Raw genomic sequence first — 27,102 nt, 5'->3', positions numbered from 1 at the left:
GCGTATTAAAAAAAGGAGGACGGAAGACCACACGACAGCTGGCATGGTTAAATAGTGAGGGGAAGGAAGCTATAAGAGCTAAAAGAAATTCCTTCAGAAAATGTAAGAAGGAACCGACTGAAAATAATAAGAAAACGGCATAAGGAATGTCAAGTCAAATGCAAAGCGCTGATAAGGAAAGCTAAGAGAGACTTCGAAAAAAAGATTGCACTGGAGGCAAAAAACACACAGTAAAAATTTTTTTAGGTATATTAAAAGCAGGAAGCCGGCAAAAGAATCAGTTGGACCGCTAGATGACCGAGGAGTAAAAGGGGCGATCAGGGAAGACAAAGCCGTAGCGGAGAGATTAAATGAATTCTTTGCTTTGGTCTTCACCGAGGAAGATTTGGGTGGGATACCGGTGTCGGAAATGGTATTCGAAGCTGACGAGTCGGAGAAACTTAATGAATTCTCTGTAAACCTGGAGGATGTAATGGGGCAGTTCTACAAACTGAAGAGTACCAAATCTCCTGGACCGGATGGTACTCATCCCAGAGTACTGATGGAACTGAAAAATGAGCTTGCGGAGCTATTGTTTGAAATATGTAATTTATCCTTAAAATCGAGCGTGGTACTAGAAGATTGAAGGGTGGCCAATGTAACGCCAATTTTTAAAAAAGGCTCCTGAGGAGATCTGGGAAATTATAGACCGGTGAGTCTGATGTTGGTGCCGGACAAAATGGTAGAGACTATCATTAAGAACAAAATTACAGAGCATATTCAAAAGCATGGATTATAGTCAACATGGATTTAGTGAAGGGAAATCTTGCCTAACCAATCTCTACATTTCTTTGAAGGGGTGAACAAACATGTGGATAAAGGGGAGCCGGTTGATATTGTGTATCTGGATTTTCAGAAGGTATTTGACAAAGTACCTCATGAAAGACTCCAGAGGAAATTGGAGAGTCATGGGATACGAGGTAGTGTTCTATTGTGGATTAAAAACTGGTTAAAAGATAGAAAACAGAGAGTAGGGTTAAATGGTCAGTATTCTCAATGGAGAAGTGTAGTTAGTGGGGTTCCCCAGGGCTCTGTGCTGGGACCGCTGCTTTTTAACATATTTATAAATGACCTAGAGATGGGAGTAACTAGTGAGGTAATTAAAACTGCTGATGTCACAAAGTTATTCAAAGTCGTTAAATCGAGGGAGGATTGTGAAAAATTATAAGAGGACCTTGCAAGACTGGGAGGACTGGGCGTCTAATTGGCAGATGACATTTAATGTGAGCAAGTGTCACGTCTCTCACAGAATCTCGGGGTTAGTCATCCCTTGGGCCACTGCTGAGGGGCGGCAGCGGCAGGAGAATCACCCAAACACAGACAAGGCAGAACGGACGTACCAGCAAACCCAGGACAGGAACTACCAGGCGGAGACTGCAGCCGAGGCAACTCAAGCTGGAGCAAACAGGACAGGAATTCAGCCCAAACTTCCATCTGCACTTGACCGCCATTCCTCAGGAGTTGAGCCCCTGGGTGCAGGCGGCCGACAGGACTTACCGGCCAGGGCTGGAAGGCAGAACTGCAGGAAACAGCAGCCGGCTGGAGAACAGCAGGAAACTTCCAGAAAACACACCGGGGTTCCAGGTAGGCAGCAAGCAGCAGAATAAACCAGAAAACAAGCTGGGTCTGGGCGGGCAACAGACAGAAGAATAAATCAGGAGACAAGCAGGGTCAAAGCCACAATCAGGAAAAAGCACAGCAGCACTGCAACAAACTCTCACCAAAGGAAACTCCTCTGAGGACCTTGTTGCAAGGCAAACTAGAGACCTTCCCAGGTGGTTAATAAAGGCAGCATACAAGGGAGTTCACCAGTTATGGGTACTGCTTAGTTCCAAAAAACTCCCAAAACAATCTGGAAGGCGACAATCTGGAAGGCTGGAAGATCCAGACCGGACCAGCATATTTTCTGGAACATGGGAAACGGTAAGCCATCAGTTCACAGCAGCCACCAGGTCTAACTACCGGGGGGCGAGGTGACTGAGAGCAAGGAACCTGGGCAGAACCATGACAGCAAGTGCTAAGTGATGCATGTGGGAAAGAGGAACCCGAATTATAGCTACGTCGTGCAAGGTTCCATGTTACGAGTCACGGACCAAAAAAGGGATCTAGGTGTCGTCGTTGATGATACGCTGAAACCTTCTGCTCAGTGTTATTATTAGGAAAGGAATGGAAAACAAAAATGAGGATGTTATAATGCCTTTGTATCGCTCCATGGTGCAACCGTACCTCGAATATCGTGTGCAATTCTGGTCACCGCATCTCAAAAAGATATCGTGGAATTAGAAAAGGCGATGAAAATGATAAAGGGGATAGGACGACTTCCCTATGAGGAAAAGCTTGAGGCCAGGGCACTTCAGCTTGGAGAAGAGACAGCTGAGGGGAGATATGATAGAGGTCTATAAAATAATAAGTAGAAGGGAACCGGTGGATGTAAATCGCTTGTTTACTCTTTCCAAAAATACTAGGATTAGGGGCAGCCCAAGGCAGTCTGCCGCCTGAAGCGAGAGGATGGACTGCTGCCCTAGTTTCGCTCTGTCCACCAGAACAGCTCAGCCAGCTCCCCCACCCTGGCTTTACTCTGCCCCCCTTACCCCCCACCAGTCCCCCCCTTCCCCTCCCCCTTAGCAGGGTTTAAAAAAGGTTTAGATAACTTCCTAAAAGAAAAAGTCCATAAGCTATTAAGATGGACTTGGGGAAAATCCACTGCTTATTTCTAGGATAAGCAGCATAAAAGCTATTTTACTGTTTTGGGATCTTGCCAGGTACTTGTAACCTGGATTGGCCACTGTTGGTAAAAGTACACTGGGCTTGATGGATCTTTGGTCTTTCCTAGTATGGCAACAGTTATGTTCTTATGAAGCAGCAAACAAAGTTATTAAAAAAAAAACATAAACCCTGTGGGCAAAATGTCAGCACAGAGCCAAGATCTATTCCTAGATAACAGATCTGTTTCTGAATTGTAATAGGTTCAAGAAAAGAGGGTAAAGACAAAAATCCAGAGAAGATACAATTGATTAGCATGTACCACCATCATCTCAGTCTTTTCCAAATTATTTGTTTGGCAATTCTGACCACACTGCACTGAAATATCACTAAAATGTTGAACTATCTGTGATTGATGAATGCCAACAGACTTAGTAAAAAGTGCAATTGATAATATAGCATCATCATAAAATTGAAAAACAATACTCTTGTCACAAAACATCACATAAGGCGGCATGTAGATGTTAAATAATATAGCAAAAAACAGAATCCTGAGGAACACCCCCCCCCCCCATTCTAAACCTCTGAGACTCACTGATAAAAACATACTTGATGGAGACAACTTTGCAAAAAAGAGGACAACCATTGCAAAACTGTCCCACCTACACTTATGGTCAATGGTGTGATAGCAAATCTTTAACAATGAGCTCTTTCCAAAAATAAGCAAAAAATAAACTGTATATATGTACAGAACTATATTATACATTTTACTGGTACAAAGGATATGTGTAGGCGGCAACCAATTTACAAAGAATATTAAAACATACAATATACTTTCCTGTCAATTCCATATGGCCAATTGATTTCGTAGAATGCTTTGATTTTTGCTGCACTCTTCTATCTCTAGCCAACCTAGCCCCCTGTTTACTAAGAGGCATATTTTCAAAGCACTTAGCCTTCCAAAGTTCCATAGGTTTCTATGGAACTTTGGAAGGCTAAGTGCTTTGAAAATGAGCTTGTAAGTCACTCGGCAAATTGAATGGGCTGTGTGGGCATTAGCACACCACCAGCCGCTAGCACGGCTTAGTAAACACGGCAGTATGTTTGCTATTCATCCCAGATTTAACAAGTGGAGTTGTCATCCCAATCTGCTCTTTTCCCAATAAATGTTTTGGCATTAAATCGGACATATGATTTACTGTGAGACTATTTCTCACCCTATATATCAATATACCCACTATTGGGAAACTGCTGGACTGTTACAGATTCGTACACAGACACTACATGCCAGCAGTATTCTTCACCTCAGTCGCACATGCAGAACATGGACAGACCCTCAACTGATATAAAATAGGGGCCACAAAAAACATATAGACAAAAACTGGAGACCCTGAAGAAAACCAGTTTCTATAAGCAGTGAAAATACTGATAAAAGTATCAGAAATGCATTTTCTTCCATATTCTGCTAAATACAAAATTAGAAAAAAGATATACATTTCCAAAGAGCAAACATCCATGAGCAGCATGTTCCCCACTCCTTTCCCTCTTTTCCCTTCCCTGTACAGCATGTCCCCCCTCTCCCCCTACCATCCATGTTCAACTTGTCCCCTTCTTTCCCTCTTGTCTATGAGCAACATATTTTCCTCTCCTCTCCCTCCTATCCATGTGCAGCATTTCCCCCCTCCCTTCCCTTCATATATCCCTGTGCATGTTCTCCCCCCTCCCTCCCACGAGTTTGGCTTCTCGCCTTACCTTCCTCTGTCCTCTCTCCCTCGCCTCTGCCCCACACTTGTAGGGTTCGCTGGTTCTGTCTATGACTAAACACACATATACACAAAGTATGTCATCATAGAACATCCTGGGAGCAAAGAGGTAGCCCATTCATGAGGAACCTTTAACAAATGCCACCTTGTTGTTTTCTTGGCACCTTTCAGATGAAAGGTGAGATCTATGAAGGATCAAGAACAAGCTTTACATATAAATGAATACATCTACTTCTCCCAGAACATTTGTATTAGCAACCCCCTCTGTTAGCTCTGGCTTCTAACTCCTGTTCTTTGTAGGTTCCCTCCAATATCTAGTCACATTGACATCTTTCTCCCTTATGAAGCAAAGTGAACTTGGCTACCTAAGTATCTGAACTTCAGTAGTTCTCCTGCTCTTCACATCCCAAATCAGGACAGTAGCCTCTACAAACAATTGTCTTAAGTGAATGGTCAGCGCTGACCCCGGATATTCAATGCCGGGCTGTTTCCAGTTACCAGCATTGAATATCTGGGTTTTTTTTGGCCAGTGCTAACTTAACTGACTAAATGAATATTCAGCACTGGCCAGTTAATAGCAGGCAAAGATTGGACTGCATAGCAGTCCAATTTGCCCGCTAAACATAGCTGGTCAGTGCTGAATATTGCCAGTTATCACGCAATATAACTGGTTACATTTTTGGCACAGACTGTAAATATTCAAAAGAAATAACTGTCTCTCTCACGCTGAATATTCACGGTTAGCCAGCTAAATGCTATTTAACCGTCCAGGAGCTGTTCCTGGCTGGTTAAATAGCACTAAATGTTGGGGGTGGGAGGTGGAGTGCTGGACCCATGGGAGGGGCGGCTGCTGGAAGGAAGGCAGAGAAGTGCTGGGCCCGTGGGTGGGGTGGCTGCTGGAAGAAAGGCAGAGATGTGCTAGCCAGTGGGAAGGGCGGCTGCTGGAAGAAAGGTTGTCATGGTGTTCAATGCCCACGTCAGGCAGTGCGGCTGCCTCTGGTGTCCTGTGGCAAGGTGCTTCTGGGTTGGTGGCTCTTCTAAAGCATGCGTACTGAAGAGCTGTTCTTAAAAGGGCACTGTGCTGCTGTTCCGAGGGAGGCGGCTGAGGGCCTCCTTTTGCCCTCTGGGGTACTTAAAGGTGGTTCCTGCTCCCCTCAGATGCCTTCGCAATGAGGACTCTAGTTTTGTTCCTGAAGCCCTGCTCCTGCCTAGCCTTGTTCTTGCAAGCCAGTTTTGTTTCTGCTAACCTTGTTCCTGAAAGCCTTGCTCCTGCAAGCCCTGCCTTGTCTTCGAGTTCTTGCCAAGCCCCAGGACCTGCCCCTCCGAGTTACTGCCAAGCTCCAAGCCCTGCCTTGGACTCTTGTTTCTGCCCCATTTAGCCTGTGTGTCTAGTTTTTATTTCCTTACTACTACTACTTATTTCTATAGCGCTACTAGACGTACGCAGCGCTGTACCTTGTTGGGCCTTTAGTACTGTTTTAGCCTAGTCTGTCTTGTTTGTTGCCTTGTTCAGTCCCGTCTGGACCCAGTTCTTATCTTGCCATTGTTGTGCCTTGTCTGAACCCAGTTTTAACCTAGTTCTGTGTCTCGCCTTGTTCTGTCTGGGTTCCAGTTCTAGCCTGGTTGCCCTGCTTTTCCTTGCATCGCCTGGATCCAGTTCCTGTGTCTGCCTTGACTAGTCCTGTCCAGGTCTTGCAATGCCCTGTCCTGCCTTGAACAGTCTAGTCCTGTCTTGTCTGCCTTGCTTAGTCCTGTCCAGTTCTTGCAATGCCTTGTCCTGCCTTGCTCAGTCTAGCCCTGTCTTATCTTGCTTTTTCCTGCCTAGTCCTGTTTGCCCTTGTTCCAGTCTTGCCTCAGTTCCTGCCTTGTGCCAGCTCAGGGGACTTGTCTGTCGCATCAGCAGCTGTGGTTCAAGGGCTCACCATTCCTGTGGTCATGACAGAAAGCATAGAGGTGCTGGACCAGTGTGAGGGACGGCTGGTCGAGGGAAGGCAGAGAGGTGCTGGTCTGGACCAAAACACACACTAATTTGAACCGAGTGCTGTAAGCAAAATGCTTTTTGTAATATTATAAAGATAAGACATTTACACTGCTTTTGTGATTTTTACAGAGTCGGAGCAGATTTATTGTGCATGTGCTTTTTGGTCCCTGAAGCAGAATTGTAAAATGCGCTGGACCATAATGGGAAGCACTTCACAATCAAAAACTGAATCAATACTTTTTAAGATAAGTTTTGATTTGTCACTTTTCACTATTTTATTTAATAAGTATTTACATAAAATATGAAGACACTAGTAAAAGAGGCCCGTTTCAGAGCAAATGAAATGGGCGCAAGCAAGGTTTTCGTCGCCAACACCCCCCTCCCTCCCTGGCCAACCCTTTCGTTGTTCTGCCATTGCTCCGCCCCCAACGTCATGACGTTTGACGTCAGGGCGGGGCCCAGAGCGATTCCCCCCCCCCCCGCCTCCCTGCCAACCCCTTCATTGTTCTGCCAATGCTCCGCCCTCGAGGGCGGGGCCCGGAGCAATTTTGGTGGCTTCACCACCACGAACCTTCGAACCTTTTTGAAGGAAGTCAGGGCTTGGCTTCACTGACGTCAGTGTCCTCAGAACATTGCGGGTGAGTTTTATTATAGTAGATTAAGGAGGTTTTTATGCCTATGATACAATTTGATACCTAAGTACTTTTGCATTGGTATATTCTGAGGCTTTTCCTCCTTCAGTTCATTATTATAATAGTGGTATTTGCAAGAATATTGTGATATTTGAGTGCTATTATATATTGTTTATGAATTGTTTAGTAATATAAATATCTGAAATACAGGGGGCATGGAGAAAGGAAGAAGTACTATGGGCCATCTACAGATCTCTGACTCAGATGGCTGAAGACACACAAAAAGTGAGACTGAAAGGAGAAACATTGGTAGAAGACTTTAACCTGCTGGATGTGAACTGCACTATCCTGTCTGCAGCCGGTTAGGCAGTAGTTTTACATCACACATTCCTGACCACATAAATGCACTATGGTAGGTCCCGACCCTGAGCCTATCATCTATCTAAGGGGCCAAGCATGGGCAAATAGACAACACTCCTTTCCTCCTCATATTCTCGTGAATCCTTGTGACCAGATCCCTCAAGAGACTATGAATTCTTCAGACTAAGCATTGTGATCCACCTCCTGCAAGTTAAAATCTGTTACCAACAACTACTAGACTACTACTTCACTCCAAAACAGATAAACAATGAAAGAGAGGGGGTACAGGGAAATGTTTTCCTTTTAGTGCTGCACCCTGTGTACAAGAGGAGAAAGAATTTCTTACCTGATCAGAAACTAGGGCAGACATTTCCATCTGAATTGTGCTGCGGCTGGAATGGATTCAGGCTACAGATTTCCTTGTTCCTGGAAGGATGACTAAAACAGAAGTCGGTTGAGCTGATTCCAGGTCTCAGATAAATTCCGTTCTCTCTCCCTCTGCGGATCTACGACTGGATCTTGCAGGGATTTCCATCCAACCCCAGAAAGTTTCTACTTTTGTTCTGAGTCTTTTCCACTTTTTCCAGCACTGCAGACACTAGAGGAAAACAAAGCACTAAGCAGCAGAGCATGCTCAGAACTCCTCACCCCTCCTCCTCTGGTGAGGTAATTCTGGGATTTCCCACCTCCTTAAGGTGGATCTGTGTAGAAAGCAGATAACAGGCAAGTGGGTCCCACACAGGAAGAACAGATCAGGGAAATAATGTAGTCTGTTACATCTACCGCTTTGCAGTTCTTGAGACCTGAATCTTTCTAAAACAAATTCTACACATCTCATAATGCAGTATGTATTACATTTATATCATTTGTGTTTATTTAGGCACTTTAATAAAATGTTTTTGTGCAAACTGCTTCATGAAAGTGGATAAGGACAGCATTTAGAATGCAACGCAATGCAATACTGTAATTGGATGGTAAATGGTCTCAGCTTCTGTATCTTTGATTAACTCCTGGTTGTAAGGGGGGTTGCAGTGTTGCCAGATCTGAAATACAATATTATGTGAGTAATCCCCCATTATAAGGGGATTACTAAAGAATATGAGAGAACTCTCCAGAGTTACAGAGAGTGCTCTGAGGGAGGGTAGATAAAGATCCTGTGTGTTTATGGGGCAAGTTGCAGAGGGAAATGTTTCTTAAGGCGTCTTTTACTAAGCTTAGCTGAGTTATCTGCTGCAGGGCCCATAGAAATAAAATGGGCCATGCTCCAGATAACTCCAGCTAAACTTTAGTAAAAGGATAAGACCCACTTACTGTTGAACAAGGAGGTTAGATTGAGATAGTCGATGGCATGATGTTAAAAAGCTGAAGCCAATAAGTTAAGTCTCCCTTTCCCTCCCCCCCCCCCCTTATGCAGCTGTCATGCTCATACACCCAAAACAAAGCAAGCAAACCTATGAACTGCTGCATCCACATTGTCGTTCTTTTTTTTTTTTTTTTTTTTTTTGGGGGGGGGGGGGGAGAGAGCTGACCTAGGAGGTTAGATTGAGAACAGGAGACATAAAAAAAATACAGCCAATTAGGTAAGCCTCCCCTTCCTTCTCCTCCACACAGCTGTCATCCCCTTACAAGCAAAACAAGCAATCAGACCTATGAGCTGATCTATCCACGGTGTCATTTTTTATTGGTGAGAGTGGAGATTCTTGGGGGACTCCACATTCCACTTTCCATGGGGGGGGTGGAGATAGGTTTTTTTTTTTTTTTTTTACTTGTAGGATCTGGAGGTCAGGAATCCCCTGAACCATTCTAGCACTTTTCCCCTGATGCCTATTTTGTCCAGTAATCTTTGTAGGATAATGTGATCAACCATGTCGAAGGCACTAGACATGTCAAACTGTAACGGGTCCGAAAATCAGGAGGCGAAAGACAAATTGGTTCCAAAACAAAACAACTTTTATTGCTAGCAATTCACACAGCACCGAGTACAATCTCAGAATACTGTGTGTCGAGCGTCATCTGACACTCGTTCTTATACAGATTACTAGTCATGCGCATAAAACGCATCATACGTCACACACACACATGCGCAGTACAGGCACATGCGCAATACATTAGTAGTTCTGTAGTTCTCACAGAGAAAAGATACGTCAGTTTCATAGCTTTCATAGAAATTGTTACTTTGCAAGAAATGTAACTTATTGCAGTGTTCCAGCACATCTACACAATACAGCCTCTATGCATAGATCACGAGACTGGGCTGGCAGAGCCAGCTACCTTTCATACAACCCTAAATTGCTGACTACTACAATTTGTTATCTAGCTGCTGGTTAACAAATACATGCTACTAGTAAAAGTCTAAACTGCACAGGTTTTGGTCTTAGTCTAGGCTCATTATATGTAAGGCACAAAAGGTCCAGTGCATTAATAAAGTATGGCTAAAAGGCCAAAAGCAGAGGTAGAGTCCATAAGTATAAGTCCATCCGTAGGCACAAAACATGAGGTTGTTCTGGTGGTCAGTAGTATTCATAGTATTCGAGTAGTATCCGGCGTTCCACCCCTTCATTCCCCCCTTTTGATACTTGAACATCCATCTGGTGGAGAGTATCACCTCCATGAACCCTAAAAAAAAGAAAGGACAAGGATAGTTAGCGAGGGAGGCAACAAGCGAGCCCTAAGCCCTTGCGCAGCCGTTGATTGCTTCGCCGGGGTTGAGACGAGGGGCCCCTAGTGGAATCCCCCCCCCTTTGTATCCGGTCTTATGCTGACACAAGGGTACTGGCCCATTAAGTGACTCAGGAGGTGAAAGGTGCACGTCAGCCACAAGGTGCTTCATTGTCAGCTTCATCAGACTGGGGAATGGGGGAGTACATCTGGAGAGCCATGAGTTGGGCAGCAGCACGGCGGTCAGCGATGCTTTCCATGGTGGAGCGGAGACACCTGAAAACAAAAGGGAGAGACAAGGGTATTAATAGGCAGGACAACAAAAACAGGCCCCCCATGACGAGGAGACCCTTTAGGCTCCCGGAGGTCGGCAACCAGCTAGTTAGGGAGGAGGTCCAATCCCAAGCACTGTTCCAGGTCTGGACGGGGACGTGGGCCAATTTGACCATCCGGTTAGTTATCTCGCTGATGACTTGGCTTTGGTCATCTATCTGTAGGCAGCAATTACTGAGGTTAAACTTGCCACACACCCCGCCTTCCTGGGCCAGGAGGTAGTCAAGAGCCAAGCGATTTTGGTAAACTGCGGTAATAAGCTTAGTGTTCTGTCGGGCTAAAATGTTGAGGGCAAAGGCCGAATCATTGGTAAGGATCTCAAGCACCGCCTGCAAGCGGATGATGCGATTCAGCATGTAGATAGGAGTACGGTACCCATATGTACCATCTTCAGCCCATGTGGCCGGTCCATAGTAATGAATGATACGTTCTGGCGGCCACTCGTTGTCCTTCCAGTCTCCTATCTGGACTTTGGGTTTGGTACTTGGGAGGGACCGTTTACGTCTGCCAATGTTTTCAGGCCCTGTTTCCATGTAAAGGGGGATACCCAATGTCTCGCCGACTCGCAGGGGCAGAAGAAAGAAACTAGGTCGGACGGTGCCCAAGAGACAGGTACCGTACCAGCGGGCCGGGAGCTGTTCATAAGCCCTGCGCCCGCAAATATAGTAGTAGCCCTCCGGGGCTACCCACTTAAGGGAGGCATTCCCTCCGTATGTCCATGTTGCGTTCAAGGTGGGTTCAGTCCAGATGGGTTCCGGGACAGGCAGGTGGTCCGTCTGCCACCAGGTATGTCGACTGCCGTTAAACTGAAGGACCCCCGTGCAAGCGGAATCTCCCACGGGTACAGAATAACGCTGCGATGGCGCTCGACTAGCGCAGAGGGTACCTATGATATTGGTTCTCAGGGCCCACTCGTACGGCTTCGGGCGCTGGGGAAAGGTAATGTTTTGTGGTGTTGAGCGCATCCCATGTTTGTTGTCGGATCTCCCTCGCTTCCCAAGGCCATTGCTCACCCATATCGGTGCCTCCACAGACGAAACAGTTGGTAATCCCCAGGGAGAAGGCAATGTTTTCGGCCAGGTTAAGGAACATATTCCGCGCTTCGGGGGAGATGGGGAACTTAGTCGCTGCTTCTTCAGCGCGAGCGATTTCATCGAATACCTCTTGGTACCCAACGACAGTAGTCTGGTAGTGCGTGGGAGGCTTTGTTTCGAGGCTTTGATATATGGTAATATACGTCAGCGGATCCATTCCTCCTCCGTCAATGCCAAGGCCCCACGTCCCTCTCCATGGCATGTCGTGGCCTCGGATGGGCCAGTCTAGGGACACATAGTTACCAGAACCTCGACGAAATTCGCCCAGGCCGGGGCATCCGGTATATCCTCCTCCCGTGTAAGCGCATACTCGTTCCCAGCCCGAGGCTCGAGTGTCGCCGGCACATGGGAGCCAAACCCAAGGGGAGCAGCATCTCATGTCTGGACTAAAAGGGCAGACATACTTGTGGTCGTTCACATATGCCTCACGCCAACTTTGGCTTCCACACTTACGGGACCAAGGGTGTTTGTCCATGGCGGCGCAAACGTCGAAGGTGAGTGTAGCCACAGTTTGGGTACCGCCAACAAGGATGCGAGTGGAATTAACGTAATACAGAATGCCATCCCCTTCAACCCCCGGGGACCCAGCCACATACGCAGGGAGTCCTACACTGAGGGTGACATTGTAGTATCTTGGCTTGGTGGGGCTATGGCAGACGGTGAGGTTGCCTTGGAGGCACCTGTGGAACTGTTGGAGGCCAGCCGTGGTGATGATGGCGCAAGTCGGAAGGAGCCGACAACCGCTGTCCGGGGGCTGCGACTGGTGGATGAGGGTGGTGACTAGGTGGTACCCCCCTTCTATACGATGGCGCACCAGGCGCAAACATTCAGTACAGTTCTGGCTCAGGGGGTGATAGCTCGGGACTGAGCAAAGGAGGAGGAGTAGACTCAGCATCATCATATATATGGTGGGAGGTATCCGAGCCTTTGCAGCAAAAAGATGATAAGACCCACGATTATGGCTACAATAAACGCAGAGCCAAAGACACAGTGGGTCCAAAAGCTGGGGTCCTGTTGCTGGGCAGGCATGAATCTACCGGTTCACGTCTTTCTGAGGGTCAGCCGTAGTGGAGCGTTAGGATGTTGATGCGCCGTCCAATGTTTCGGGGTGCTGCTAGTAGGAGCAGCAGGCTTCAGTCGGGTCCAATGTATCCACACTGGGCTTCCTGCAATTTTAACAGCGGTTGGAGTCGTTAGGAGAACAAGGGAGGGCCCTTTCCATTTGGGTTTCAGACAGTCTGATTCATCCCACTCTTTTACCCAAACCTCATCCCCCACCCTAAACTGGTGTGTAGGACTGGTGAGGACTAAGGGACCTACACTCTCAGTGTATTGTTGGATGTCCTGCACTACCTCGCGTAAGGCCTTCATCTGTCTCACTAAGGAATTCTCGCCCTGTATCTGCAAGGAGTCGGGAAAAGAGGGTAGTGGTGGTGGTCTAGCATACATCATCTCATAAGGAGTAAGGCCTGTGGCCTTGGGGGTGCACCTCATATGTAGCAAGGCCAGTGGGAGCAGGTCGGGCCATTTGGCCTTTGCCTCTTGGCACAGCTTGGCTAGCTGATTCTTCAGGGAACGGTTAGCTCTCTCCACTATACCGCTGCTCTGGGGCCTCCAGGCACAATGCAACTTCCAGTCGAGGCCCAGTCTCGTACTGAGCTGTTGTGTAACTTCGCTGGCGAATGCGGGGCCTTTGTCGGAGTTTATTTGCTTGGGGAGGCCGTACCTCGGCAGAATGTGCTGGATCAATAAGGAGGTGACTTCCTTCGCCATTTCCGTTCTGGTGGGCTGAGCTTCAATCCATCCTGTGTAGGTACACACAGCGACGAGGATGGCTTTATATCCCCGTGCTGGGGGCATATGCGTGAAATCAATCTGGCAAACGTGGAATGGGCTAGTGCCCCGGAGAACATGGCTTGGCGTCGGCCCGGGTCCCGTCCTTGGATTGTTCCGAGCACAGGTTAAGCATTGACTGGAAGCATTTTTGGTCCACAGAGATAATTTGTTAATGTAATAGGTCTTCTCGAGCAGGCGTCCCAGAGCGTTCTTGCCTAGGTGGGTTCGTTCGTGGGCCTCCTTGGCCACGGTCCACGCCAGGGCTTCGGGTATCCATATGCGTCCGTCTTGTAGCATCCACCAGCCATTGCGTGCCTCCAGGCCCTCTTGCCGGGCCCATTCCATTTCTTGCGGGGCATAGATAGGGATCTCGGTGGGGAGGTGAACAACGAGTACAGGGTCAGAGGAACAAGAAAGGTAAGGGAGTTGACTTGCTTTTTTTGCAGCGTCGTCTGCCCGCTGATTTCCCCGGGCGATAGGGTCCGTTCTCCCGGTGTGGGCCCTGCAGTGCATCACAGCCACCTTCTTCGGTTTCCATACTGACTCGAGTAACTGGCAGATCTCAGCGGCATTTGCAAGTCCTTTCCCCTCAGCTGTCAGAAATCCCCTCTCCTTGTACAAGGCTCCGTGCACCTGGAGGGTGAGGAAAGCGTATTTGGAATCGGTGTAAATGTTAACAACTTTTCCTTCAGCCCACTGGAGGGCTTTGGTGAGGGCGATCAGCTCCGCTTTCTGTGCTGACGTTCCGGGTGGCAGGGCCATAGCCTCGATCACATGGTCCTCAGACACGACAGCATAGCCTGCTCTTCGAGTTCCTTCTATCACCTGGCTGCTTCCATCAGTAAAAAGGGTGATGCCCCCTTGCCAGGGTTGGTCCTTGAGGTCAGGTCTGCTAGAATGCACTGTGGCCATTACCTCCTCACAGTCGTGGAATGGTGATTCAGGGGCCGGTAGGAGGGTGGCGGGATTAAGGTTAGCGGTGTCCAGGATCCGTACCTCCGGATTTTCGCACAGGAGGGCTTCGTATTTAACCAATCGGGAGTTGGTCATCCATCTGGGTCCGTGGCTCTCGAGTAGGCCGCGGATGGTGTGGGGTGTAGTTACAAAGAGCGTTTGGCCGAAGGTGAGCTTATTGGCCTCGTGTATCAGCAGACAGGCTGCCGCAATGCTTCGGAGGCAGCCCGGCCATCCTCGTGCCACGTTGTCCATGCCCTTGGAGAGGTATGCTACAGGGCGTTGCCAGGTGCCGACCAGTTGGGTGAGGACTCCAAGTGCCAATCCCTTCTTTTCGTCGATGAACAAGTGGAACGGCTTAGTCACATCTGGCAGTCCGAGCGCTGGTGGGGCCACAAGGGCATCCTTAAGGTCCTGAAGGGCTTTCAGTTCGCTTTTCTCCCACTGGAGATTTTGGCCCTCGAGTTCAGGTCCTTTCAGTTTGGCGTACAAACTGTGGGTCAGGATGGCAAAGTTGATGATCCAAATGCGGCAATATCCAGCGGCTCCGAGGAGTGCCCGCAATTCCTTCTTATTTGCAGGAGTGGGTTGGTCGCGGATGGCTTGGGTTCGGGGGGTACCGAGCCTTCGGGTTCCTTCTCGGAGGCGGAAACCCAGGTATTCGACTTCGATCTCGCATATCTGGGCCTTTTTGCGACTGGCCCGGTACCCCTGGGCTTCCAGGGTTTTCAAGAGGTAAAGGGTAGCTTCTGCACAGTCCGTGTACGTTTCACGGGCCACCAACAGGTCGTCCACGTATTGGACGACCGGCCCATACTCGTCCTGATACGTCTTCAGGTCCTGAGCGAGTTGGTCGCCGAAGAGGGTGGGGGAGTTCTTGAATCCCTGGGGGAGTCGTGTCCAGGTAAACTGCTGCTTATTACCAGTCTGTAAGTCTTCCCACGTGAAGGCAAACAATTTCTGGCTGTCGGTGGCAAGGGGGATGGAGAAGAAGGCGTCCTTCAAATCAATGACACTATACCACTTGCTCTGGGCTGGCACTTGGGCTAAAATGGAGTAAGGGTTCGGTACGAGAGCAACTATGTCGGCTACCTGGTTGTTGACCTTTCTCAAGTCTTGGACGGGCCTATACTCCGACGTTCCTGGCTTCTTCACGGGCAATAATGGGGTGTTCCAAGCAGATCTGACAGGTCTCAGGACCCCGTGCTGAAGGAGTTTCTGTAGGTGTGTTTGCATGCTATGCCGGGCTACATAAGGGATGTGATATTGTCCTTGGTTGACAACTTGGGCATTTGGTTTGAGTTCGATCCAGAGGGGGATGGCGTTGACGGCTAGTCCACCAGGGTTCACCTCGGCCCATACGTTGGGCACCTCTTCCATTAGGTTCCTCCTCTGTTGTGCGAAAGGGGTGTCCTGGTAATAGCGGCCGTCGTCAGGGCCTACAATAAGGGGGGCATGTAGTCTCCATTCTTCCCGCACCGGGCAAAGGAGCGTCACCGGTTGGTCTTCGAAATGGGCTTCCACTTCGCCCGTTGGTTTAAACTTCAGGGTGGCTTGGAGTTTGCACAGTAGGTCGCGGCCAATCAGGGGGACGGGGCACTCGGGGATATGGATGAACTGGTGAGACACCATCGTCCCACCGATCTGGACTTGGCGTTCCCTGAGGAGGGGGGCTGTGAGCGATTTTCCAGAAGCACCGATAATTGGTATAGTTTCTTTTGTGGCCGGGGCGATGGCTGTGGTGATGACGGAGCGTTGGGCCCCCGTGTCTAGGAGGGCCTTCATCAATTGCGTCCCCACGCGGATCTCCACCAGAGGGTCAGTGGGGACTCTGCCCTCCCGGTCCCTTCATGCCGTATGGTCCCGGGTTGCGTCCAGAGCCATCTGCCATTCCTGCTGTTCGGCCCGTTCCCGGCCGCGACCCCGTCCTCGTTGTCCTTGTCTGGGGGCCTTCGGGTGGTCGGCGTCTTCCCCCCCCTCTTCTGGTCACGCGGTTTCTCCGGACAGTCCGCCCACCAGTGCCCTTCCTCCCGACAGTTTGCGCATTGGTTGCGTCCTAAGGGGGACCGTGTTCCTCTCCCCCCTCGGCCTCTACCTCTGCCCCGTGGCCTGGACCCTAAGCGTTCTTCCAACACTGTGGCTAACACGTCCGCATTCTCGCGCATCCGCCTGGTGGACTCCTTCCGGGCTTCGGCCTTCTCTTCTTGGTCGCGGTATCCGAACACGCGATCAGCTATGGCCTTCAGTTGGCTGATGCCCATCCCTTCAAATCCTTCGGTTCTCTGGAGTTTCCTCCGTATGTCGGATGCTGACTGGCTAACAAAACTCATGACCACTGTGGAGACGTTTTTGGGGTCCTCGGGGTTTATTGGACTATGTCTCCTGAATGCATCCATAAGGCGCTCGAGGAAGTCCCCCGGACTTTCATTCTTCTGTTGAACTATATTGTGAATTTTTCCCATATTTGTAATTTTCTGTTTTCCCTTCTTAAGGGCCGCCAGGTATGCCTGTTGGTACCGGCGAATGACGGCCTGTCCTTCCTCGGTCCGGTAGTCCCATGCAGGGACCACGGTAGGGGCTTCTGTATCTAGGATGGCCTGTACGTTAGCATTTCCCGGGTTGGCGTCTCGGATCGCTTGTTCCATATTTTGCTGTAGGAGGCGGCATTCTTCAGTGGTCAGGATGTGGGCGCTCAACTGCCTGAGGTCGGCCCACGTGGGATTATAACTGTAAATAATGCCTTCTACCAGTTCTATCAGTTGTTCGGGTTTCTGATCATAAGATGGTCCGTGCAACTTCCAGTTATATAGGTCAGCGCTGGAGAAGGGGACGTGGCTGTAGACGGTCGACTGAATGGGCTGGGCATCGGCCACTGGGTTAGGGGTGTAGGTCGTAGACAGCCGGACCCGGGTATAGGTTAGTCACTTCTGTCCTCCGGGAAGCCGGAAGTGTACTCCTCGGACTCGACTGGGGGTATCGGGTAACGGCTTTCACTACTCTGTGACTCTTCCTGTTAGTGGTGGGGTCCGGGATTATAGCGTCTCCAGTGTCCGACTCGGACTCGGAGGCCTCAGCGTCATCCGGGCCATCCGACAAGTCCGCGAGGTCGGGGTATAGGGGAACGTATGGAGGAGGCGCCACATCATCTTCGTAGGCTTCCGTGGTAACAAGAACTGGGGCCTTAGGGGGCACCTTTTCGGGCGGGCCCTGAGCTTTCCCTCGGCCTTTCATGGGTGGTCTAGGTTTGGGAAGCGCACTGGTAGCACGGGGCGTGGCCTTATTGTTCTTGGCGGTAGTACGGGGCGTGGCCTCTAGGGCTCTGACGGAAGGGGCGGTGGGCGTTATAGGGGCGGTTCCCCTGGCCTTCGGAACGGCAGCGACTGCCGGAGTTTGGAGAGCGAAGGCCGGGGTTCGTTTAGCTCCCCGCCCCTTCCTCTGTTTTATCACCATAAGGGCAGCCTTCTCTACCTTATGTTGGGCCCAGTCGGGCGGGTCTCGGACAACGCTTAACCATGCCTCAATGTAGGGGATGTCCTCTGGGCACCCGGGGTTTCCCCCAACTATAACAATATTCATGACCGCCGCCACCTTTTCGTACTCAAATGACCCTTCCGGGGGCCATTCGGCAATTCCTAACCCGGGCCACATAAATTGACATCGCTGTATCATCCCGGCCCTACTGCATTTATCTTGGTCGAACACTTCGCTAAAGTGTTCCGTCATTAAGTCTAGCGGTGTGGAACCACCCCCGCCCATCCTAACCTGAGTGCCAAAGGATAGGAGACAGACGAAGGGGAGAGGGATGGTGGAGGAGTAAGGGGTCTCGTTCCACCGGACACAGAAGGGTCAACACTCGGCCTGACCAGGACGTGGTCGCCCAGCCTGGAACTGCAGGCCCAATCACACAACTTTCGCACACAACAAGAAACCCTCCCGTACGGTTTCTTCGCCCAAGCCTAGTGAGGTTCCGGGACCTAGTCCGTATTAGTCACTGGCTAAGAGGGTGATCAATCCTCTTCTTCGGCCCTTTACCGAGCCGGTCACTACGTTGAGTATACTCACCTGTCCGTCGTCCCAGCAGGCCGCGCCGTCGTACGCGTCTCTCCGGAGAGAAAAAGGAAAAAATGAGAAAGCTGTTTTGTCGGAGCCACACAGTCCCACTTTCAGCCGGCCGGAATTGATCGGCCCTCCCGCCGTGAAGTGGACGCTGAAGTCAGCGGTGGCCACTAACCACTTTCCCGGCCGGGGGAGTCGGTGAACCGATCCGCCTGCAGTGGGAAGGGGAAAGAATATAATCCGATTTCCCTTTCTACTCCTGTCCCATCTGGGTCGCCAATGTAACGGGTCCGAAAATCAGGAGGCGAAAGACAAATTGGTTCCAAAACAAAACAACTTTTATTGCTAGCAATTCACACAGCACCGAGTACAATCTCAGAATACTGTGTGTCGAGCGTCATCTGACACTCGTTCTTATACAGATTACTAGTCATGCGCATAAAACGCATCATACGTCACACACACACATGCGCAGTACAGGCACATGCGCAATACATTAGTAGTTCTGTAGTTCTCACAGAGAAAAGATACGTCAGTTTCATAGCTTTCATAGAAATTGTTACTTTGCAAGAAATGTAACTTATTGCAGTGTTCCAGCACATCTACACAATACAGCCTCTATGCATAGATCACGAGACTGGGCTGGCAGAGCCAGCTACCTTTCATACAACCCTAAATTGCTGACTACTACAATTTGTTATCTAGCTGCTGGTTAACAAATACATGCTACTAGTAAAAGTCTAAACTGCACAGGTTTTGGTCTTAGTCTAGGCTCATTATATGTAAGGCACAAAAGGTCCAGTGCATTAATAAAGTATGGCTAAAAGGCCAAAAGCAGAGGTAGAGTCCATAAGTATAAGTCCATCCGTAGGCACAAAACATGAGGTTGTTCTGGTGGTCAGTAGTATTCATAGTATTCGAGTAGTATCCGGCGTTCCACCCCTTCAAAACTGCAGTAGAAGGATAGTCTTACCGATCGAGATTTGCTGTTTGAATTTAGGTAGGAGTATGGTCAGTACCGTTTCTGTGCTATGATGGGATTTGAACCCTGATTGGGATTCATGTAATATGGAGAATTTATTTAGGAAGTTTGTTAGCTGGTTGGGTACAATGCCTTCTGTTGTTTTGGTTCTTAGCGGTATAAATGCTATTGGTCTGTAGTTTGAGGTGTCTTTGATGTTTTTCTTGACATCCTTTGGGATTGGAGTAAGTGGTATTGCCCTTTTCTATTGGGAATTGTCCTTCACTGAGCGTGAAGTTTAGGTGTTTAGTGAGTTGGTCAATGTAGCGGGTATGGGGTGTTTTCATTAAGTAGTTGGGGCTGGTGTCTAGCATACAGTATGCGGTGGAAAATCTCTTATATTTTGCGCCACTAAGTCATTGGTAAGTTGGGTGAAAGTTGTCCTTTGATCTGTCTACTGGTAGTTCATCTTGGGGTTTATCTAGTTCTTCTATTAGTTTCTAGGTAGGTGTCATTCTGTGGTAGATTAGCAATCTTCTCTTTGAAGTATTTAGCCATTTGGTGTGCTGTTGGGGGCTTCTCATTCGCAATTATCAGTGATTTTGTGGTTAGAAGGTTGCCAATCAGCTTGTGAGTTTCTTCGTGTCTTTGTAGTCTAACCCTATTTGTTCTTTGTAAAAGTTCTTTTTTGCATGTCTTATTTGTACTTGTAGTTGTTCCATGCTTTAGTCCACTTGGATTTGGTGAGTTCATTCTTGATTTTCTCCCAAGCTCGTTCATGTCTTCTGCATTGTGTTTTGAGTTCTTTGAGGTCTTCGTTGAACCAAGGGGTTGCTTTTCTTTTTTGTATTGTTTTGGTTTATATGGGAGCTAATTCGTCCAGAACGGTAGTGCATCTGTTGTCCCATTCTGTTAGAAAATCTATGAAGCCCATTTGTGGGGACCACTGGTTCTCATAAATTGAAGACCAGAATTTGGTTGTGTCAGTTTTCCCTCGTGATTTGCGTGGGGTCCGTGTTTGTGTTGGGTGTGTCCTTCTTTCTTTCCAGTAGATAGTCATGTCTATACTGAAGTGGTCAGACTAGGGAGTTTCTATCCATCTCAGGTTCTGTATTGTAATTTCCTGGTTTGATGAGAATCTATGTGTTAGTAGGTCAAGTGCATGTCCTTTGGTGTGTGCTGAAGGCACTAGTGGTATTTGGACATCCCAAAGTTTGAGGAACTCAACACACTCCTTGGTGTTTTCTTTTCTCTGGTCTTCTAGGTGTAGGTTGATATCGCCTATTATTAGTGTTTTGGGATTAGATATGCAGGTGTTTGAGACAAAATCCATGAAGTTGGATTGGGCTGTTTTCGTTTCAAGGTGGTCTGTATAATAGTATGCAGCATAGTTGGTTGAGTAAGGTGTTGTCACTTATTTTGTTAGAGGTGATTTCTAGCTGTGGTGTTACTGATTCCTCAATGGGTTCCATTAGGAAGAAGGATTTGAAAATTGGTGCGATGCCCCTCCTTTTTTCCCATTTCTGATCCAGTGTATGATTTTCTAACCTGGAGGGCGAAGGTCTAGGATTATGGGGTCTTCTTTGTCGTGGATCCAGGTTTTGTTAAGGAAGGCTAGTCCTAGGTGTTTTCCAATATCCAGTTTTAATTATTTTGGTCTTGTTGGACGCTGATCTGACGTTGATGTGTCCAACTGATATTGGCAGATTTATTTATTTTATTTATAGCAGCATTTATATCCCACATTCTCTGATGTGGCTTACAGAGATAGTTAGAGGTAGTGAATTACATTTTAATAGGACAGAATGAATCAGTATGGCTTAAAGAGTTAGAAGAAGTAGCAATTACAGCAATTACCACAATTATAGTTTAAATAGGAAAGATAGAGAGGAGAGGGGACATGGTGAGAGGAGTTGGGGGGGCTGGTCTACGATGTGTCATATGGGAACGTGCAGGTCAGTTTATGTTTTCCGTGGGTAAGTACTTTTTGAACAGGTAGGTCTTATATGTGCTGTGAATAAATATATTTACTATGTGACCATGAATATCTCCTCTATATACCAAGTAAGTGCACCCATAATATTCATGAGCAAGGCCTGCTTAAAAGACACATTGCTTATTCAAGTGATAATTCATGATAAAGTTTTGAGGGAACAAAGGTCACTTATTTGCTTAATAATGATGGTCAGTAACATAGTAACATAGTAGATGACGGCAGAAAAAGACCTGCACGGTCCATCCAGTCTGCCCAACAAGACAACTCATGTGTGCTACTTTTGTGTATTCCCTACTTTGATTTGTACCTGTGCTCTTCAGGGCATAGACCGTATAAGTCTGCCCAGCTCTAGCCCCGCCTCCCACCACCGGCTCTGGCACAGACCGTATAAGTCTGCCCAGCGCTATCCCTGCCTCCCAACCTCCAGTCCCGCCTCCCACCACTGGCTCTGGCACAGACCGTATAAGTCTGCCCCGCACTATCCCCGCCTCCCACTACCGGCTCTGCTATCCAATCTCGGTTAAGCTCCTGAGGATCCTTTCCTTCTGAACAGGATTCCTTTATGTTTATCCCACGCATGTTTGAATTCTGTTACCGTTTTCCTCTCCACCACCTCCTGTGGGAGGGCATTCCAAGCATCCACCACTCTCTCCGTGAAGAAATACTTCCTGACATTTTTCTTGAGTCTGCCCCCCTTCAATCTCATTTCATGTCCTCTCGTTCTACCGCCTTCGTATCTCCGGAAAAGGTTCGTTTGCGGATTAATACCTTTCAAATATTTGAACGTCTGTATCATATCACCCCTGTTTCTCCTTTCCTCCAGGGTATACATGTTCAGGTCAGCAAGTCTCTCCTCATACGTCTTGTTACGCAAATCCCATACCATTCTCGTAGCTTTTCTTTGCACCGCTTCGATTCTTTTTACATCCTTAGCAAGATACGGCCTCCAAAACTGAATACAATACTCTACATGGGGCCTCACCAACGACTTATACAGAGGCATCAACACCCCCTTTCTTCTGCTGGTCACATCTCTCTCTATACAGCCCAACAACCTTCTAGATACAGCCACCGCCTTGTCACACTGTTTCGTCACCTTCAAATCCTCAGATACTATCACCCCAAGGTCCCTCTCTCCCTGTCTGAACCTATCAGACTCTCGCCACCTAACACATACGTCTCCCGTGGATTTCTATTCCCTAAGTGGGGTTGCCTAACAGAGTATCTCATTTCAGTATTCCTTTCTCAGGGCCAAATCCCAGGAATTAATAAATCAGTGTTTTCCAAGTCGGTCCTGGAGGGTGTATGCAAATTGATGTCATGCATATTCATTGTGGATATCCTGAACACCTGACTGACAAGGGGGTTCTCCAGGACCCCCAACACTGGAATAAATTATGGCAATAGAGCTGTAATAAACAGCTTATTATGTAGGCTGTTTTACATTATGGAGTCCCAGGGTCCTGGTGGTGATCTGGACCACCGAACATCCACTCCCCCACACTCAACAATTCATACTGTCCTCTGTACACACATACAGATAGAAGTCTTCTGTTGTTGTGGTTTTGGATATTTTCACTAGCTGATGCTTTTTGGGGCTGTTGGCTTGGTTAGTTCCGTTCTTTGTCATTCGTTGTGTTTGGGTTGTTGTTGGGTGTGTTCCTTCATCTGTACTTGTGGTTGAGTAAGTCCATCTGCTTATGGTTGTTCTGAGTTGGTGAGGGTCATTGCTTTTTGTTGTGTGGGTTGAGATATAGAGTACTGGTATATTGTTATTGTCTCTTGGTGTTAGGGCTCCTGTGTTGGATATTAGTGTTAGGATAGATATTCCCACTAGAAATTTTATGATGTGCATTTTGCCTGTAATGGGTTACTGTGGGTTGGTAGTTGATGTTTGTTTTTGTCCTTTAGTTTTGGTGTAGGGGATGTGTCTTTGGCAATTATTTGTCTTGTTGTTTTGCAGGTAGTGGGGGGTTTAATATTTTGTAATTTGGTGGGTTGTCATTGTAGCCTCTGGTTTATTATTACTTGGTGCTACTGGCAATATTTTATTCTTTGCTTGTTTGTTTGGGTGGGTGGGTGATGGGGTGTTGCTAGTGATTGGTTTTCATGTCAAGAGTGTTCAGAGAAGGTCATTTGTTTGGTTATCTTGTGTAGTTGTGTGTGTGTGTGTATTTAGGTTTAAGGAGAGAGGATTTGCATTTGCAACTGTTCAAAAGTCTTTTATAGCTTTGTGTATGTGTTTAGGTTTAGAAGTTGAGGATTTGCATTTATAACTGCATTGAGTCAGTTGGGGATCCGGTTTCTGGTCTTTGTCTACTCTGCGAGCAATCCTAATCAGGGTTTCGTTTCTCGTGGCGAGTTCATGGTGGTGGATGCAGTTCTGTCCCGGTGGTGCAGTTTTGTCCCAGTGAAGAGAAGCAACAGGCAAGTGAGGGGGTGAGGTATGCGCTGTTGCGCCGTCCCTATTCTTTCTTGCTGTGGTTGACAGGTTGCATGTGCCTATCGGCTTTTTCACTCTGTGTTGCAGTTCTGATCTCCACTGGCCTTCTTGTTGCACTGACCCTGTCCTTGCTGGGCTCAGTAGGCCACAGTTTTCTGTTCAGGTAAGTGTCAGGGTACGCTCTGGGTTGTGGGTTCCAGCTGGGCGAGGGGACATGTGCTGCACAAGCTCCCTCGCCTCTATCGGTGTGTTCTAGGAGAACTGTCCACCTGTGTTGCTAAGGTACTAGTGCAAGAGTCTGTGACCTCGCCAGTGATCAGTTGGTATTGCGGTGCTTGGCTCCCTTCTTCTCTACAGGGATCCCGTGGTATCGGTTTCCATGCGACAAGGGTTTTCTGAAGTCTCTGTTTTCGCCACCCGCCTGTCTTCAAACTCTGACTCCCTTGGCTTTCAGACTAGAAGTTTCAGGTTTGGAGTGGGTATTCCGGTGTGGGTTCTCTGACCTTTCATGTGATTCCTTGTTCTCCTTTCTCACTAATGTCCGGACGCCACGTGGCATTGGTCTCAGGTTGGGCTTAGTGTGTCTCGGGTGCCTGTGGTGTTGGTCTTGTGGCTGCAAACTGTTGGAGTTTTTCCCTTTTTCATTTGGGCAATGTCCAGAGGTCCTCATTTGCACTCTATCCACGACTTAGCTTTGGTTCGCCAGGGTGGCCCTGGAGCTCGCTATCACAGCTCCTGCTCAGCGGCCATCTTAGTGCGAAGTGGGTATCTCTATTCAGACAAATTATGTTGGCAGTTTTGGATTGTGCTAGGTTTTTATTTTGTCAAGGAACTTATTTTAAATGAACATATCAGAAATCTTGATTTGCTGTAAACTTGATTTTACAGTATTTTGGTGATACTATATAGTGATCAGTTTTCCTCTAATTTATTCATGCATTTATTAATTTATCTATTCATCTTTCTACCTTTATCTTACATCTGCTTCATCAGCTAATATACACCATCCAAAGCAGTTTGTGGTAATCCTAATGCAACATGTATCATCATAAAACAATATCAACTATTAAAAATACATATTCAAACCACACACTTATAGCACAGTGGGATAAAGTTTTATCTTGCTGTACATTTGGCCATATTGCATATATCATCATGGGATAAATCATTCTAGTGATAACCACATCCAAAATCATTGTATCAACTCTAATTATTCTGTTATCTATGACTTTACATCCTAATTTTTGTATTTTATTTTATGAAGGGAAAAGCCTCCGAGACCATGAAGTTTTATATTCATTATCATTGGTCAAAAATCCTTCAATTTCCAAAGCCTTTCACTCTTCCCATTTGCTATCTGATCTGCTGGTAAAGGTGATGATGCTCACGTACCAATAGCCCTATTCACAAAGGAGCATTGTTTATTGGTTTAGTACAGTAAATGAATAGGCCCCACTGGAAATAAAGGTACCTGAGGTAAATTTGCATTTTTGCTTGTCAATGCATCTTTGTGTATATGGGAATATGAACAGTAGACAGCATATAGAGATGTTCTCAAGCACATTCTTATCCACCTTATGATGCCATTAGAAAGCTGAGTATCACTGTATTACATTGTATGTACACATAAGGAAGAATGATAATGGCTGTCCATCATTAGGACCCCTTGCTTGTATTAGATCAGCATTATTATCTCCAGGCCTTTCTATCCCTGTAGTGCTGGAAAAAACTGCCCGGCTGATATTCAGCTGGCAATGGTCAGCGTTTTTATGTCTGCCACCAGCTATATTCCCAAATATTCAATGCTGGGCCATGTCCATACACCAGCATTGAATATCCAGCTTTAGGCTGACTGCTAAAGCTTATGCGTTTATGTGCAATATTCAGCCTTTGACCGCATAAGCTGAAATGCTTAAAGATAGGACTGCTATTTATGCGGCCCAAGTTAAGTGGTATCTTATGCATCCAGGGCTGAATATCAGCACATAAGTGGCAACTCTGCCCCGAAACGCCCACGTTAACCAATTTCTGCCCCTATTCAGTGGCACTAGCCAGTTAAGTGCCGTTGAATATCGGTGATTAGTCACAAGCCTCTCCTGACCACTTTAATCATTTTGAATATCGGCCGGTGTATGTCTTGTACTAAGCAAAAGAAAAATGGAAGATGATTTTTCTCATGCATCGAGGGCTGAATATCAGCACTTAACCACATAAGTGGCAACTCTGCCCCGAAACGCCCACTTTAGCCAATTTCTGCACATATTCAGTGGCACTAGCCAGTTAAGTGCCGTTGAATATCAGTGATTAGTCACAAACGGTTTAAGAAAGGAGTTTCTCCTGCCCACTTTAATCAGTTTGAATATCAGCTGGTGTATGTCTTCTACTAAGCAAAAGAAAAATGGAAGATGATTTTTCTCATTTAAAAAACAAAAAAGTGAAAATGTATGGATATTCTTTACTCAGTTTTAATTTTTCTTTCTCTGCATAGGTTCTAAATATCTACGGATGTACTCTTGTCCAATTTATAAGAAGTCAGTCCGTACAGACCTAAATTATATTGCTGCTGTTGACCTTAAAACTGTCCAGTCACCAGAGCACTGGATACTGCGTGGCGTTGCACTTCTCTGTGATGTCAAATAACGTCATGTCCTTTCTCATGCTGGAATTTCTATGTATATATGTATTTATACACACACACATTCTATATTGTTGGCTCAAAAGATTTTAAGGATTGTAAAATAATATTTAAAAGACCTTCACAGTATTATTCAGCTTTAAAAAAAACCATTTTCTTAAGATCTAGTTACTAGTCTATTTATTAATAGCAATGTTTAAAAAAAAATCCTGCTTTATTACCGCAAGATGAATACGGGAATGAACAGGGGAATATTTAAATAACAATAAGAGAAAAGCTATTTGTAGGCAGGCAGTGCTCCAGCAGAAGTATCAAGGAGAAGGAGCAATGAACCTAGCAGGATATTTGAGAATAGATAAATCATCAGGCAGAGGTCATTTTTAGTTTTCTAAACCACAAAAACTGTTAAATCCAAAAGAAGGAACAAGGCCTTGTAAGCCTTTTTCAATATTGCATAATCCCAGGATGCTGGGGCAAAAGGCATATTCTAACAATTACAGTAGAAGGCTGGATTCCTGTGCCAGAATTGTGATCAACCCCCATGGGTTTAATGTTAAATAACGGATAACTTGAAATGAATAATAGAATATAATCATTGATTTTTTTTTAAGGAACACATACTTAACTTTTAAGCATATTATTTTCCGAATAATAGTCA

The 27,102-nt window shown here is 47.0% G+C and overlaps 2 protein-coding genes across 3 annotated transcripts in view; both read right to left on the bottom strand.

Moving 5' to 3' along the window:
* LOC115474456 (gastrula zinc finger protein XlCGF58.1-like) overlaps positions 1–8,113 on the bottom strand; it is a 73,331-nt gene extending 65,218 nt beyond the window's left edge. For both annotated transcript variants that reach the window (XM_030209929.1, XM_030209937.1), the window contains exon 1: positions 7,825–8,113. In XM_030209929.1, coding sequence (XP_030065789.1) covers positions 7,825–7,854 — 30 coding nt within the window. In that variant the 5' untranslated portion in view covers positions 7,855–8,113. The remainder of the gene's footprint in view (positions 1–7,824) is intronic.
* Positions 7,985–27,102, bottom strand: part of LOC115481200 — a 177,498-nt gene continuing 158,380 nt past the window's right edge. Inside the window, exons 11-12 of the mRNA XM_030220328.1 lie at positions 16,449–17,225; positions 7,985–8,076 (exon numbers count right to left, since the gene is read on the bottom strand). Coding sequence (XP_030076188.1) covers positions 7,985–8,076; positions 16,449–17,225 — 869 coding nt within the window. The remainder of the gene's footprint in view (positions 8,077–16,448; positions 17,226–27,102) is intronic.

The sequence above is a fragment of the Microcaecilia unicolor genome, chromosome 1, assembly GCF_901765095.1.
Source record: "Microcaecilia unicolor chromosome 1, aMicUni1.1, whole genome shotgun sequence".
Classification (NCBI taxonomy): Eukaryota; Metazoa; Chordata; class Amphibia; order Gymnophiona; family Siphonopidae; genus Microcaecilia; species Microcaecilia unicolor.
Note: the sequence above shows the minus strand (reverse complement) of the source record. Positions and strands in the feature narration are given on the sequence as shown.